Consider the following 16,650-nt stretch of genomic DNA (forward strand, 5'->3'; position numbering starts at 1 on the left):
GAGAAGGGAAGGCTCACTGGATTGGCAGAACTCCTGCAAGGAGCGAGGAGAACGAAGGGCCGCAGCCAATATTCCTGCTGTTTGCAGGCTTGGTGCTTTATGAGTGTTGGTTCGTTTAATCCTCATGAGTGCATTTCTCAGAGAGGGGTGGACACACGACTGGTGGTACCTGAGATCATGTTAGACGTACCAGGCAAACATTGTCGATGATCATTTACGTGGGGTGGGGGTGGGGGGGACGTGACTCCAGGAATCCTCCAGGTTTTCTCAGTGTCGTTGCTTAGCACACGGGCTGGCTTTTTAAATGAAGGGCCAGATAGTAAATAGTTTCAGTTTTGTGGTGCTATTGAACGGTACTGTTGTAGTGTGAAAGCAGCCGTAGACAACACAGCAACGGATGGGTGTGGGCGTTTACTAATAAAACTTCAGTTGCAAAAGAGGCAGTGATGAATTTGGCCCACGGACTATATATATAGGATGTTAATCCTTAGCTTAATAAAAGGATAAGTTTTAACAAATTAGTCTAACATGGCAGGAAGTTATGGCAGGGAGCAAGGAACGTGGTATGTGAATCGTTGCTGTTGACAGAAATGCCATTTGCGGCTGAGTTTACAGTTGAGCAAACAGGCTTAAAGAGGTTCAAGTGGCACAGTCGAGACGTTGTGGAGCTGATGTTCAAACCATAGTCTGCCTAACGCCAAGCTCATTCCCCCCACCCCTCTTCTTGCTATACGTGAAATCTCTGGTCTGTTCTGCCATCCTGTCATTATGTGGCCAACTCATTGGGGCTGGAAGGGGTTACATCATCAACTGCCAACAACTAACCCACCCAGCTCTTTGTGGTTGGGGGGCCATTCCATATTCCTTCTTAGTAAGTCTCCTCGTCAGAGCCGTCCGTGGCACGTGATGTTGGGAGAGCCAGGTCACGTGTTTCCATGCCTCTCAGGCTTCCCAGGTGCAGAACCGTCTCCTGGCCCACTACCCTCTCCTGCAGGCATTTGGCAGCACAACCAGAGCCACTCTGTGTTGTTCTGTTACTCATCGTCCTGGAGGCCATCGTTCAGATCCAGCTCTCCAACACTGTTTATTCAAGACTTTTCTGGTTTCATGAGGACGGGACTGAGCGCCCGGGAGGAGACAGCGAGGGTGTGATTACCTCTGCTCTGCGTGTGCTCTGCCCTGCGTCTGATGTGCACACGCCCTTCGTCAGGGTGCCTCCGCTTCCCTCCATCTGTGCAAGAGAAAAAGAGATGTGGTCTGGAAGATTGCAGGGGAAGGCCCGATGGGATGGCGTGGATCACTGTTGTTGTTTTTTCTTAAAGGTTCTAAAGCCTGCGGCCATTACTAAAAGTCCAGCAGCCTCATGAAAGCAGCGGAGGACAGAAAAGAGGAATTTTTTTTTTTCCTTTTGCTCCTAGTCACCTTCAGCCTTTTGCTGTTTGAACACACACAGTTGAGGGGCAGGAGAAGGCAGCCACTGGTAACCAGGATCCCTGTGGGATCAGAGCCATCCAGTGGCTGCCAGGCCTCCGCTGGTCGGTGGCTTATAAATAGAACGTTTCCCCTTTTAAACCTGAGAAGGATGGCTGGCAATCCTGGGCATGGCGACCTGGCCTCCTGTGCCCTGGCCCACGAGGCAGTCAGCTGAGTGCACCTTCCCCTCCAGCTTTCCGTCCGCGCCTGCCAGGCCTGGGCTGATAGAAGACAGGCGCTCGCTCCCTCCCTTGCCTGCATTCCCTTCCAGCTGCCCCCACTCCTGCCTCGGCCCTCGTTCTTTCTCCTTTCCCCTCCCTCCTGTGCCCTGGCCGGTTTCTGTAGCCACCACTTTCACCTCCTGAGCTGCAACAGGTGCGATGCTGTAACACTTGCTCACCTAAGTGCTGACTTTCTACACCTCGCTTTTCGCGGTGACTCGTGTGCCCAACACAGTTGCTGTGGCCCCCGTAGAGCTCAAATTATATTTAGTTGAATGGTAACACCCTAGCTTGAGAATAGCCCTGGCTCGGGCACTGAGGCGAGCAAGAGAAGGAGGAGAAGGAAGAGGTTGTTTTCTTAGAGATTTGATTAGTGGGGTTTCCAGCCATTTTGTCTGGTGAGCCCCCCTGCCTCAGCGATATGACTGGCAGTGGTGCTTCTGAGGCGCATCTTAACAATCGGAGGCCTTGCCGCTTGTCCTAAATGACACTTACCAAATCCACTCGCTCTCTCAGCCAACATTAGACTGACAGATGCAGCCAGTGTCTGACTTTGCTGTGGCCTGACTTTCCCCTTTCCCGCGGCGGTGTGGGCTCTGGAGTGGCAGCAGACTGTGGCCCAGCAGGTGTGAGCCACCCGTGGGCATCCCAGTCTGGGCTTCAGCCAAGCAGCAGTGAGAAAGTCCCTGGCTGCATGTTTAACTCCTAAAGCCCAGTGCAAAGGGTTGTCGAGGTAGAGACTGAAAGATTTCCCGTTCTGCTTCCAAGGGCAGGCTCTCGATAGTATTTATTGAGCACAGACTGTGTGCTGGGCAGCGTGCTCAGTGTTTGACGTCCATCATTGCCATTTCGTCCTTCTAAGAACCCTATGAGGTAGATAGTATTATTGACCCATTTACAGATGAGAAAACTGAGGCTTCATTCTGTGTGCAAACTGTGGTTACTTAAGATCATTCCTTCCCAGCATAATCAGAGCTCGCAGCTCACATCCAGCACGTAAGATTTAGCAGAGGCGATCGCGTAGTGTTGCCCGCAGTGGGGATAGTGTTGAGTAGTGATTGGGAGCGTGGTCTCTGGAGTATTATCACACACATGGATCGGAATCCCAGCCTCACAACTTACTGAGTATGTGACCTTGGGAAATTAATTTCTCCAGGCCTTAGCTTCTTTAGCTGTAAGGTGAGGACAGCTTTAGTGCCTATATCATTGGTTTGTTGGGAGGATTAAATGGGATTAGGATGGAAATCCTTAGTTCTGTGATGCCTGGTATTCTAGGCAATCCTTAAATGTTGCCCTCTGCCATTATTATTATCAATAACATTATCTGGTACCAGATGCTACTTACATAAAAGCATGACCCTGGCTAGTCTCTGTAGAGCGCCGTCACAGGTGTTGCCTGACTTGATTTTCACAAGGCCCGATCTTACAGATGAGGAGGGGTCAGAGAGGCGAAGTATGTGCACCCACACAGCCACTTCGTGGTGGCTGTAGGCGCAGATCTTTGGCCTCTGATTCTGAATGTCCTCTCTTTCCCTGCCCTTTGCTACTTCACAGTGTGTTGTGACCAAAACATCTCTCAACTATTCCTGGGGCAGATCAAGGTGAGAGGACTGGTAGGTAAAGGCAGGCAAGGGACCTAGATGAGCAGAGACAATTGGTTCTCTGCTTAAAACCCTTCCATTTTGAGAAAGCTGGAGATGGTCTCATGTGGTTGAGAAATCAGTGCACAGCCACCCAGGCCTCAGGGCAGAAAGGAATTGAGGCCACTGGACTGCAGTTCGTTCTCGGGATATCCAGATCCCCGTGTAGGAGAAACGGTCCTGAGTAAGCTCGTTGGCGTTACCGCAGTGAGCCTTAGGCATTGTTGTTTCATGACTGTCCTGATTTGGAATTTGAAGGGGGAGTGGGAGACAGCAGATGTGAAAACCCACCAGGAAGCACTCAGTCCCCCACGAGCTGATCTGCAGCCCTCAGCCTGTGCCGTGCAAGAACCCAGACGCTGCCGCCCTGGCTGCCTTGCCTTGCCAAGAACTGGGATACTTTACAGCTGTTTTAGAGTCTCCCTTACTCAGGCTGAGAGCTCATACGTTTATTCCAGGCCAGGCAGGGATTTCATCTTTTTTCCTGCTACCTATTTTACTTTCTTTACCCTATGTCCCTCTCTGTTTATTTTTCTCTGTGTGTGTCCGCAGAAACCATGACAAAGAAGATAGGTGCCTGTGTATGTGGTAGGTTAGGGAGGAAAATCTGATTAGCAATATTCATGCTTGAGGTCAGGGGATGAATGCTCCCTGTCAGTCCAATTTGTCTTGTGCTTCCTCCTGAGGCCCCTGCGCTCTAGAAGGTACCACTGTGTTCAGCCAGCTGCTCTCCATTCGAGGCTCCTGGAGTGTGGGGACTTCTTTACCTATTGGTTTCTGCGTCTCACCTGGTGGAAATATAGGTTATATTTGTTTCTTCATTCAGGAAGTATTTATTGAAGCTACAATAATGAACAAGGCAGATAAAGTCCCTGTTCTCATAGAGTTATACTGTTGAGAGAAACTGACAACAAACAGTAAGCAGATAAACAAGAGTATACTTTCAGGTGGAAAGATGTGCTCTGAAGAAATAGGAGCAAAGGGATAGAGAGTACCAAGGGGAGGGGTAACTGTTTTAGATCCCTGGAGCGGACTGCCTCTCTGAAGAGGTGACACTTGAGGAGAAAACTGAGCAAAGGGAGTCCCTAGAAGGACCAGCAAGTGCAAAGGCCCTGAGGTGCGGGCAATGAACTAGCTGCATTCTAGGAATGTCAGGAAGGACCGTGTGATGGGATTGGAGGAGGCCAGAGAGAAAGTGGTTGGGTAGGCATGTGAGGCCATGATCAGGAGGTAAGATTGTATTCTGGGTGTCATGCGAAGTCCCTAGAGGCTTGTGATCAGCGAGGGACCTGAGCCAATGTATATTTGTAAAAGATGACTCTGGCTGCTGGTGGGGAATAAACCACGGGTGGGGGTGGCGGTGAAGGAAGGGGAGGAGGCAAAAGTAGAAACAGTTGAGAGGCTCTTATAGCTGTCCAAGCAAAGGATGAGGGTGGTTTGGATTAAGGTATTAGCAATGGAGGTGGTGGGAAGTAGTTGGATTCTAGATGCATTTTTAAGTTATTACTGATAGGACTGGCCGATGAGTTGGATGTGGAGTGTTGAGAAAGCAAGGAATCTAGGATGACTGTATTGAAATAGGACATCTTGCTGGTAGAACATGGTACCCTCCCACCTTGTCTTTTCATCCACCATGCAGTGCCTGGCTTGGGACACGTTAGGACAGTAGCTCCCAAATGTATTATTTGTGTATCATCTCTATGATTTTTTTTTCATGTATACATATACCACCTGTATGATTACTTACTATTTTTTAAATCAATTCACTGTTTTTAACCTAAATTTATTTTAAAAAAAATATATCATGTTATGTATGATAAACCAGTACGTTCCCAATATTCATTAAAATAAGTGTACAGTTATTACAAACCACTTGGAATTATTTGTGAACGACTTGGAATTATTTCATATGCCACGAGTGTCACAAGCCAACATTACGTATTGAGATACTGAGCACTGGTGGATTGTTATTGTCAGCTCGGGAATGTGGTGTAGATATTGGCAATTAATCACTAGCCAGCAATCATTTCTGTTTGTCTGTAGTGATAATTGTTTGACTTGCTTGTTAGATGGTATAGTGTTATCTCAAGTATGATTCTCACATCCACTGAAGCATAGCACCTGGGAGGGCACCCAGAATCTGCATTGCAACAAGCATGCCCCCTACGTCTCTGGTCCACTAGCTTCGAGGACTGCTGTTGGAATGGAAAGGGCAGAATCCAGAAAAGGGGATCCCCAGCCCCCTGTCTGTTGCTGACGAGCCCTGTGAACTTCCGCAGAAGAGGGGGGAGTAGAGGAGGCCGAGCTGTGGAGTCAGGCCGAGCTAGAGTCCTAGTTGCGCCACTCACTAACGCCATCATCTTGTAGGAGCTTCTTAACTGTGTCTGAGCCGCGGTTTCCTGCCTGTAAAATAGGGATGATGAGGAGGATGGTGATGGTGATGATGATGATGATGATGCTCTTACGTGCGTAGCCCCGAGCAACGCGGTCTGCTTGGTGACCATCAGCTCCTGCTCTCATCATCGTTGTCACCGCTTAACATCCCGGGGCTGGCTCTTCTCATTGTCCAAACCTAACAGATATATTGGGAAAATCAAATAAGCCATAATTTATTCATTTGTTCTATAAACAGTAATGTATTATCCTTCATTATGCTCACATTAGTGTGGAAACACAGCAAGAAGTTATTAGTAAGAATAGTCACAATATTTACCCCATGGGATTACTGTAAGGGTAACATGAACTTGGGTATAAAGTATTTCATCAACTGGAAAGTTTTATTCAAATATTAGGATGCATCCTAATATTGGTCCTACTGATGATGGCCATTTATTGAATAGCAAATAAGGCACAGTTGCTGTACATTTCATTTGACCCTCGCAACACGTAGGTGGGCTCTCCCCACTATACATGATGAGGAAGGTGGGTCTCAGAGAGGTGAAGCACCTTGCCTACGATCATATCCAGCTAGAGACAGGATTCTAATCCAGGTCTGTCTGTCTTTAAAGGTCATTGTTCTCTTTGCAGTACGTACCACTTCTGTGTGTGTGATTTCAGTTAATGTTAAAGTGAGTTCATAGCCCCTGAATGAGACCAGCTAGGGAGCAGAGTATAGCACAGCGTAGGCAGTGGAGTGGGGTGGAGCACAGGGTCTTGGGCAGCTGATCTGGAATTAAAAATTGGCTGTGGGTAATCCCCAAAGTAGAAAATTCATATCTAGACAATTATCCAATTATCCCGCTTTCCTGGACCCCACTGGAAACTTCTGAAAGCTGCCACCGTGCGTGCAGTTTCCCAGGAACCATAGCCAAGGAGCCCTGGCAACTCTGGGGCTTCACGGAATTGGGAGAAAAGGTGTGAGCCCCTCTGAGCATGTGAGTCAATTGGAAATCTATTATCCAGGTGGATTTCATATTTAGTTCAATGTGGGTGTTTTTCTTCATGGATTTTAATGGTGCTGAAATTGATTAAATTCAGAAGGAGCAAAGCAGGCCAGACTCTAAAGAGCAAATCATGTTGGGAAATTGAACAAATTTCTGTGGTGAGAACATGCCCCTAGAGCTGTTCATAAAATGTCCATAAAATGGTGGCCTGCTCACAGTAATCCTATACAATCTCCTATATCCTTCCCCGTTAAAAATGGGGCGGCAACGTCCTTTACCTCTCAGTTCTCTCGTTTCTATGCAAACATCCAGCACTTCCAGCAAATTCCATTTCTTCCATAAAAGACTTGATAGTTTTTGTTTGTTTATTTGTTTGTTTTTAATCAAAGGAAAATTGAATGAGTTTCCTGGGGAGAAAATTTCAGGCCAGACAAAAGCTGTTGAATAGCAGCTTTAGGAACGTGGTCACCTATTCTGCTGTGGGCTGAGACTACTCCAGTAGATCAGCTCCCCTTCTTTGAAAAAGGACTCATCTCCTGAAGATCTGTTAGAATTCCTGGATGTGCATATGGGGTAACATTGGGGTGTGTCCCAGAGCGTTGTTTTCACAGACTTTATGTCCGTCAGTCAACCGGTATGGAAAGGTCCCTTCTGTTCAAAATTGGTGGTTTGACCACTTCTTGCATAATTTCTTCGTGTTCTGAGTACGGAGGATTGGAGTAGGGCAACAGCAAGTCAGTGATTTCCAGAAAAGGGCTCCTGGACCTGAAGAGTGAGGTCTGTGGGATAGCACTAAGCTCTAGGGAGCAATACCCTGGTTTTCTAGGGCCTTCCTCAACCCTCAGGCCTGTCGGACTGTTTAGGTGGCCTGGTTAGTATGAGGTGAAGAACACCTCACCCCACCTGCCTCATCACCAGCCCCAGGTTCACACCACATGCAGCTTGGTGATGATTATGCCCTAATGAACAAGCAGATGATTTCCGAAAGTGTCCAGGGAAACCCAAACTTGCTTTTGTCTCCGCTGCTTCATGTGTCGGCTTGTGCAGCTTTTGTTTTTCCCTCCTCTTGGATGCATTCTTGGTAGCTGCTCTGCTAGGTGGCCATACCTCTTTGTACTGATATAGGAAGGAAGGAAGTGGTTCGATCAGGCCATTCATTTCTTTCTTTAACCATTGCTTCCTCACAAAGGATGAAAAAGTTGAGTGTCAGTAGCTTAAATAACTCACCTGCTGCCACAGGGTTTGTATCAGTTGGAATTTGAAAGGTCTCTTTGGTGACGTCACACTGCCCCTCAGCAACTGTTCCCAGCACTCCCTCACCCATTCGCCTATCCATGCATTCGAAGTGAAAAATTGTACTCAATGAAAAATGGCAGGCTTCTACTTCCAGCACTCTCATAGTGAAAGCCAGTGATATAGTCCTGAATCAAAGAAGGAAGTAAAAATATACACGGACCATTGCCTTCATGGTGCATATCTACTTTGGTAGACATTTTATGTAGGATCATACAAAAAATGTAAGGGGTGGTTGATGGTGCTATATCCTAGTGCGTGATGGGGGCCTTAACCTAGGTGAAGAGGTCAGGGAGGCTTTTTTGAGGAATTGATATTTAAGGGAGACGTGAGGATTCAGTTAATTGGGTCAGGGGCTTCCAGGTGAAATCCACGGCTTGTGCAAAAGGCCGGGGAGAAAGTATGGTCAGTTGGACACTCTGAAAGGAAGCCAGTATAGCTGGGATGCTGAGCTCTAGGGCAGTGGAATGAGGCAGGCTAGGACCAGACCACACAGGGTGCGTGGGCCATGTTCAGTATGTGGGTTATCCTCCTGAGAGCAGTGGGGTGCCACTGAGAGATTTTAAGCAGGGAGGTGACATCATCTGATTTTGTCAAGATGGGGGAGTGGTGGAAGGGGCTACAACGTGGAGGACAGATTGGAGGGAGCCAGAGGAGGTGTGAGACCACCTAGAAGGTCATTGCAGCGATCCTGGTCACAGATGATGGAAGCCAGGACCAGAACAATGGTGGTGAAGATGGAGAGAACGGCACAAAATTGAGAGACATTAGGAGATAAAACTGAGGGACTTGGTGGTAATTGGGATTTGAGGGTGAGAAAGGGGGGATGTGCTAAGGTTATGCTCATGGTTTTGTAGTTCTCACCCTCTATCACCACCTACATAACTCATTTTTTTTTAAGGTGCAGAGAGCCAGGAAAAGCATCTCAGAGGAGGTTCTGTGGGGTTCTAGACGCTGCCAAGCATGGCAGTGCCGGTTATGCTGAAATCCACGTTTGTCTACCTGGCCCACCGGCCTCCTCCTTTTAGAGAAGAATATAATTTGATGGAATCTTACAGTATGTTGTTCCTTAAACAGTAAAACAGTCAGTCTCTCTCTGGATGTAACCTGCCTCCCTAGTCTCAGAGTTCAAACCGTAGGCTCAATGGCCGAAGCAGTGGTCTGCCCGGCACCCTCCTCCCGCTTCTGCCCTAAGACTCCCCCCTCGACTGAGCATCAACCCACCTCGCCCATGTTCTCACGTTCGCAACAGAACCTTGAGAAAATAGGTTTGTGTGACCTTGGCCCTTTCCTTTCTCTAAAAGGAGATAAAGAAACAAGACTTCAAAAGTTGAAATGAAAGTTAAGAGGATGACACATTTCTAACTTGGCAGGTCAACCTGGGTATTCGGTGCGAGCTCTGTGAATATTCATTATATGACAACTGTTTGGACTGCCCTGTATGTAAACCTGGGCTGAGCTGAGCTTGAGGCTGAGGACGGAAGATAAGCTGAAGCTGCAAGACCGTGGACATCGGGCTAGAGCCACTGGTCCTGCAACAACTCATCTCAAGTCAAATTAAGGGAATAATGTGAGCCTAGTAGATATTTAATGAAAGATTATTTCTGGAGATTATAAGGATACAGAAATTGCAAATAAATCCCTGACCTTTTCTGAGCTTTGGCTCCGTGAAAGAGCTGAATCACCTGCTCGAGGGGATTAAGGGCAGCCGCTTCCATCTGGCGGGGCCGCTCAGACTTTTTCTGTCATTAGCAACTGCTGGGTGGTGAGGGTGTTCTAAACCTTTTAGTGGGAACCCGAGATTTTCAGAATAGGAGATCTCAATTAACTGAGATTGTGTACCTGCTGGGCAGAGATCAGGACTAATGATCTGCTTATGCGTGTACTGTGGTGCTTTATCACATTAGTGGTCCTTGGTGCACGGGAAACAATAAAGCAGTTGTTAATCGTTAGTAACCGAATCATGACATCAGCAGGAAACTCAAGTTGATGAGAGTAGAAGTCAAACGTGTGTGGAACAAACACAGAGATGGAGAAAGACAGAGATGGAGAGATACAGGGAGATACCAGGGCAGCAGGCAATGATATCACTTATACCAGTTCCAGTTTAGAGATTTAGAGCAATGATAGCTAAATTGTATTTCATGAGTTTCTTATTGGCTTAATATGATTAACTGTGATTTAATATGAATTCCGTTCCTTAACACGGTTTTATCTGTTTGTAAAACTGTAATAATTATCATCACTATGCAGCTTGGACACATTAGAAGCTAACAGAGAGTTACCTTGAGCTCTTAATGCTTGACTTTGCAATACGTAAGCATTATATACCTTTGAACTTAGACAACCAGTATATACTAATAAATACTACGTTACGTGTGTAATATGTAAGGCTTTTATGTGTAACATCTGTGTAAGGTTTATTTCAAGAAAAGGAGTTTGCTGGTTTAAAACAAATTGGAGAACTTCTAATGTTGGGAAAATCAAAGGAGGAACATTTACTCATTTTTTGGAGGGTTTTGCTTTGCCATTTTCCAAAAGAAGTAATTGTAGTTGCTGTAAGTGAATAGAATCTAATTTTTTCTGGGTGTACTTGGAAGGTTCTATTGTGTTCTTTTCCATTACCTAGGAAAGGATCTGGCTTCCCTCAGTTACCCAAGAAAAGGCTCAAGGACTGATTTACTTTTGCAGGGTTATGTCTAGCTCTGTCCTTATTTCTTCTGAGCGTCGTGCCGATGGCTTTATGAACATGTATCTTCTTGCACTTGGCGTCGTCACTGTCAGCTGCCAGCTTACTTCCGATTTTCCAAAACTCTAACCAGTGTTCATGGGCTAAGGAAACAAAATGGTCTTTGTGGGACAGAAGTTCATCAGTGCCATGTTCACAAACCTACTCTTAAAATAATCAGCCTCAGCTGTTTCCCAGAGCACTGTGCAAGATGGCAGTTCTTTCTCTCCCATGCAAGGATCCGCTTACGCACCTCTTCAAAGAGAACTAAAAGGCTTCAACTGACTGTTGAATCAGTTAGGAACATTTTGGAAATCTCCATAAGCATAAAAAGTAATTTCTCCTCTGACAAATACATTCCAATAGGCTCTGTTCTAACTACTGTGTAAAGGAATGAAAACCCTCCCCTGCTCGGGAAAAGATGCCCAAGAACCTTAGTCATCAGGGAAATGCAAATCAAAACCACAATGAGATTCCATTTCACACCCACTAGAATGGCTATAATAAAAGAGACAATAGCAAATGTTGACAAGGGTGTGGAGAAATTAGAACCCCCCTCATATATTGCTGGTGGGAATGTAAAATGGTCCCGTACTTTAGAACAGAGTTTGGCAGTTCCTCAAAGAGTTAAGCATAGAGTTACCATATAACCCAGCAATTCCACTCCTACGCATACACTGAAGGGCATACACTGAAGGGAAATAACATATATTTCCTCACAAAGACTTGTACATAGATGTTCCTATCAGCATTTATTCATAATAGCCAAAGTGGAAGCAGCAACTGATGAATGGATAAATGAAATGTGGCATATCCAGACAATGGAATATTATTTAGTCATAAAAAAAGAATGAAGTCTTGATGTCACAACAGAGATGAATCTTGGAAACTTTATACTAAAGGAAAGAAGCGAGACACAGAAGACCACATTTAGTGTGATTCCAATTATATAAAATGTCCAGAATAGGCAAATCTATAGAGACAGAAAGTAATTCCATAGTTTCTAGGGGCTGAGGTATGGGGAGAAATAAGGAGTGATTACGAATGTGTATGAGGTTTTTGCAGGGGCTTATGAAAATGTTATAGAATTAGATAGTGGTGATTGATTCATAACTGTTAATATACTAGAAATTAATGAATTGTAAGCTTTAAGTGGATGAACTCTATGATATGTAAATTATATCTCAATAAAACTATTATTTAAAAAAAACAAAAACTTCCCCTAGATTTAATTGGTATTGGGCCTGTGTATTATAATTTGTTTTTAAGCTTGGGGAATGTCTGTTGCATGAGTTAATTGAGTTTCATTTGGAAGAATAACTTTGATCTGGCTTCCAGCTTCCAGTCAGAAAGCTCAGTAAAACACAGTTGGAAAGTAAATACGACTTGGTTCCTCCTAGAAAAAGCCAGGGATTGAGTTAATAGGCATCTTACAGCTTTAAGGGAATAGAGCAATGGTTTGTATAGCTGTTGGTATCTAGGGAGAAAGACACTGTTTTCCTCCTTTTCTGGTCCTTTACTTACTATCCTAGAGGCCAAGTGTGTTTATAATAACTACCACTCAGCACTAAGCATGCAGGTAAGAACAAGAACTATTTCCCTTTTGGAAGAGAAGTTTTGGGAAATTAGCATTCCTTTTTAGTTCGATTTGGGGGGAATTCTCAGTGATTTTTTTTTTTTTAAAGGATTTTTATCTTCATTGTATCTAAGTTTATCCGTATACATAAAGAATTGGAGAAAGATTCCGTTTGGATTAGATCCAAGATGAGTCCAGGTTCTGCTCAGGTCTCATATTTTACAAGTTTATTTCTTGCCCCAGGATGATGACAAATCATTTATAAATACTCACTTGCCTACTTTCTACCATTCCCTTCTCCACTCTGCACATCAGTTTGTAGGGTGTTTTGTCTTGATGTCCTCAGGAGGTCAGAGATGAACCCATTCTTAAAGGTTACCACACACGTCTTTATCGTGGAGTAACCAGAGTGCGGGGATGGATTTTGGTGGGTTTCTAGAGTCACTGCCAAGTTGGAAATTGGTTCTGTGCTGTGGAAAAAATTGCTGCTGTTGCTCATTTATTTTCTGAGTGACATGAGTGGGTTTTGGAGCAGATGGGAAAGTGTCACCACCTGCTAATTTACCACATAGAGGATAACTCTGCTGCCTTAGTTCTTCTTCCGCTTGTAGCTTCTCTGTTTTTGGCTGTTTCAATTTTCCTCCAAGTCACTTTTCCCTTTTTCTAGTCACTGGAGTAAGATTTTATGTCTTTCTTTAACTCAGGGTCACATTTAAAGCAGTTAGGTGGTACAGACTCGAGCATGAGTCTCCCATATATTAGTCCTGCAACTTTGGTCAAGATATCTAGCTTTGCCAAATCTCAGTTTCTTCATCTGTAATATGGGGTTAATGATAGTATCAGCCCAGAGTACTTACTAGGATAACATGAGATAATTTATGTCAAGCACTCACCCAGCATTTATTGAACACTTGATTTATGCGTATTCAAGGCGGCCAGCAAGTAGTTAGTCCAACCGCTCCTGATAATAACAAAACAATTAAAAGGATGCCTAGTTATTCCTTCGGTAAGGTGCTCACATCATGCTGCAGTTTCTTTATAAATTGAGGCTAACCTTGCAGAAGCATTGTGAGAATTAAATGAGATAATCTACACGAAGCACTTAGAACTGTTCCTGGCATAAGCTAAGCTCTCAGTGAACACCCGCTAATTTCGTTTTGTCATTCCCGCCCCTTTAGTGGGAAAAATGAGAAGGACGCTTGAGCACCCTGTGGGCCTGAGTCATCCTGGGTTGGCCAGGCCTTGTCCCGAGGAGGTGGATTTGCATGGCCAGCAACTTGACGCTCCTTCTCTTCCTCTTTCAGCTGCACAGTTGGACAGCATTGGCTTCAGCATAATCAGGAAATGCATCCACGCTGTGGAAACCCGAGGTAAAGTAGTTCAACAGATGGCATTGTTCTCCGCCAAGGTCACGCATCTGGGGAGGCAGCCGACCTGCTACCTGCTGTTTTCCCATTTTAAGTGACTCATTAACTCCCCAAGTGCCATTGCTGGTGTGTTTCCACCAGTCCTGTTGCTCCGAAGTGGGGGCTCTCAACCCATTGGATGTCGTCCGCCTCTTTGGCTGATGAGAAGAAAGTTGTACATGCATGCATATCAAATACGTGGAATGATAAGGAAACCAGTTACAGAGGTTCAGTTATTAAAACAGTAAGAAACATAGTTGTGATAATAATCAGATGTGTTTCTTTGGTAACACTTTAAATAACAAGTTAAAGTGGTGGGTCGATAACTCACATAATTCGGAAATAGTGATTTTGCAAAGTGTCTGTAACAATTGTAGTACCTTATGAAAATACCTGTGACTCCTGACCAAGTTGCAGGTTCTGCTCATCCTACTGTGATTTGTTGTTCATTTCATAATGGAAGGAAATGCTTACTTTTCAATTATAGGTTAGTGAAAATAGAGATGTAATTGTTTTCCTGTCTTAAGTTTATAGACACCTAGAATTCTCTAGGGGACTTTGTAGGGTCTGTGGACCCCAGGTTAAGAAACCTGCTCTGGGGAGCTTGTCTCTGGGAACCATCCAGTAGGAAGAAGGGGTCAGGCCCCTGGTTGCCTGCAGTGGCACTGCAGTCAGACCCTGCCTGTCACACATGGACCTTTCCTGGGTCCATTGGAGCAGGACTTTGTGACGTTGGGTTCATCCCAGTGGTCTCCCTCCCCTCCTCCAAGGTTGCCACAAAGGCAGCTCCTCAGTTCTGACAGTTTGGAGCTTTGAGTGCACTCAGCCCTGAGAAATCTAACTCTTTCCACTGGATTTGATTTGAACCATTGTCAAAGATGTGAATGTTATTTAGTCCACAGCCTCTCAACCCATCAGCCCTTTTTATTTGTTTGAAAGAAGTTCTATCTTTTAAAACAGGGTCCATAACTCTTACTAGTTGAGAAATATAAGCATCTTTATAAAGGCTATAAAGCATCAAGTAGAAGAGAAGAGAGAAAAACAAAACAAAATAAAAACTAACTCTATCAGCCTCTACTCCTGTGTAGCCAGTCAAAAAGTACTCTTTCCGAGGGACTTATTTTAATGTGTACTAATACTAATACTTTTTCTATGTCTGCTATACCTTCCTTCAATAAAGAGTTAAGGCAGCTTGCAAAGATATGTAAAATATAATCAGAGAATATAAAGTAGAAGTAGGGAATTGATCTTGAGGAAGTAAGGCCACAGGCCAGGTTGAGTCATAAGGATATTTACATAAAGGTGTTAAGGCGGAAAAATCAGAAACAGGCCAAATGTCTCAAAAATCGGTTAAGTCAGCAGTGGTACATCATGCAGTAAAAAACTCTGAGTCACTAAAAATGCAGTGGAACTATACTTACCGACATCCAAGATTTCCATTATATATAGTATGTGAAAACTGTAAATTCTAAATCAGCCTGCTGGGTCTGAGCCGATTCTGATGGTGGCAGCGAGAGGGGAGGTCCTTACCTGCACAGGTATCACTGTGTTCTTAGTGGGTCTGCTGTTTTACTGTCTTCTCTGATTTATCTGTTTTCCATACCTGCAGTTTCTAAATTTTTCAAAGTAGGTATAATTAAAGTAATTTTTTAACAGGCATTTTGAAATGTTTTTCATTTTAAAAGAAAAGAATGAGATATAAGAGATCCAGGGTTAAACCAAAATAGAGGCATAAAAATGGAGCCAAAAGTGAGTTCAAAACAAAATTCCCCTCGCCTTCACTGTGAAGTTCATATACGTGCCTGAGGAGGGCCACCTGTTTCTCGCTCAGTTTTCAACAGCTCAAACAGAGAGAAACCTAATCATTAAAAGTGCTTCAGAGTCTGTATGATAGATGCAAACCAGTAGTTTCAGAGGATGAAAATATATATAATAAATAGTGAGGAAGAAGAGGGTCACCAGTTGGTTTGGTTGCTTTGCTTTTTCCTCTGAAAATGATGTTTTAACTTCTAAGAAAGTTTTCGTTTAGCACACAGAGGACATAAGGACAGTGTGAGCCAAACGCCATTTTAACAGAAACGCAAGAAGGGAGTAGCTATTTCCCTACTGCAGTACATGTATGTACACACGTATTTATGGTGACTAGAGGTGAACAGACCTCCCCTGCTCTCGGAACTTCATTAATCATTGTCCAATGGGAGCTGAGATTGTGTCAATTTCCAGGAAAGCACAAGGACAAAAGAATGAGACACACTTCGGAAAGGGCAAGCCCTTGAAGCCACCACATTACTGAATGATGGCTCTGCCACCGAGTAACTGGGACCCATCCCTTAGTCTGTGACCAGGGTCTCCTGGCCCGTGAACCAAGCCGGATGACGTACGTGCCTTTGCAGGTCTGTTGTGGCGGTAAAATCCTGTCACTCCAGACCACTTCCTTTTTATTCATCGGGTCCATTCCTATGTAGGTCTCGTAGAAGACACTGCAGAATCAGCCTTTCCCCACATTGCTTCCAGGAAACTTGAGTTTGGTCCCAAAGTAGTGGCTCTGATGGCGTGTGACTCAGTTTTATTCATTCTATCACGTATCACACCCTGATGTAGGTGTTGGGATATAATCGTGAGGAAGACATAATTGCTGTCCTTGGAGCTTCCATTGTACTTGTGAGGAGGAAGACAGACAAGAAACCAAATAAGAAAGATAATTGCTGATGTTATTCGCTGCTATGAAGAAAATAGGGAAAGGTTCTGGTCAGTGGTGTTGGTCATGGGGTCTGTTAGATTGAAGAGATTGCATTTCAGGTGAGACCTGAACATGAAAAGATCTGGGAGAGGCGTGTTCCAGGGGGAGGAAATCCTGTGCAAAGGCCGTGATGGGGGGCCTGGGCCTGATATGTTGGCGTCACAGGAAGCCAGGGTGGCTGGAGCAGAGG

The 16,650-nt window shown here is 44.8% G+C and overlaps 1 protein-coding gene across 3 annotated transcripts in view; it reads left to right on the forward strand.

The window, feature by feature from the left end:
* ARHGAP26 (Rho GTPase activating protein 26) overlaps nt 1–16,650 on the forward strand; it is a 752,092-nt gene that overhangs the window by 568,368 nt on the left and 167,074 nt on the right. For all 3 annotated transcript variants that reach the window (XM_074313709.2, XM_019739058.3, XM_019739059.3), the window contains one exon: nt 13,619–13,684. In XM_074313709.2, coding sequence (XP_074169810.1) covers nt 13,619–13,684 — 66 coding nt within the window. The remainder of the gene's footprint in view (nt 1–13,618; nt 13,685–16,650) is intronic.

This window comes from Rhinolophus sinicus, chromosome 5 (assembly GCF_057876585.1).
Source record: "Rhinolophus sinicus isolate RSI-liver-muscle chromosome 5, RSI-T2T, whole genome shotgun sequence".
Lineage (NCBI taxonomy): Eukaryota > Metazoa > Chordata > Mammalia > Chiroptera > Rhinolophidae > Rhinolophus > Rhinolophus sinicus.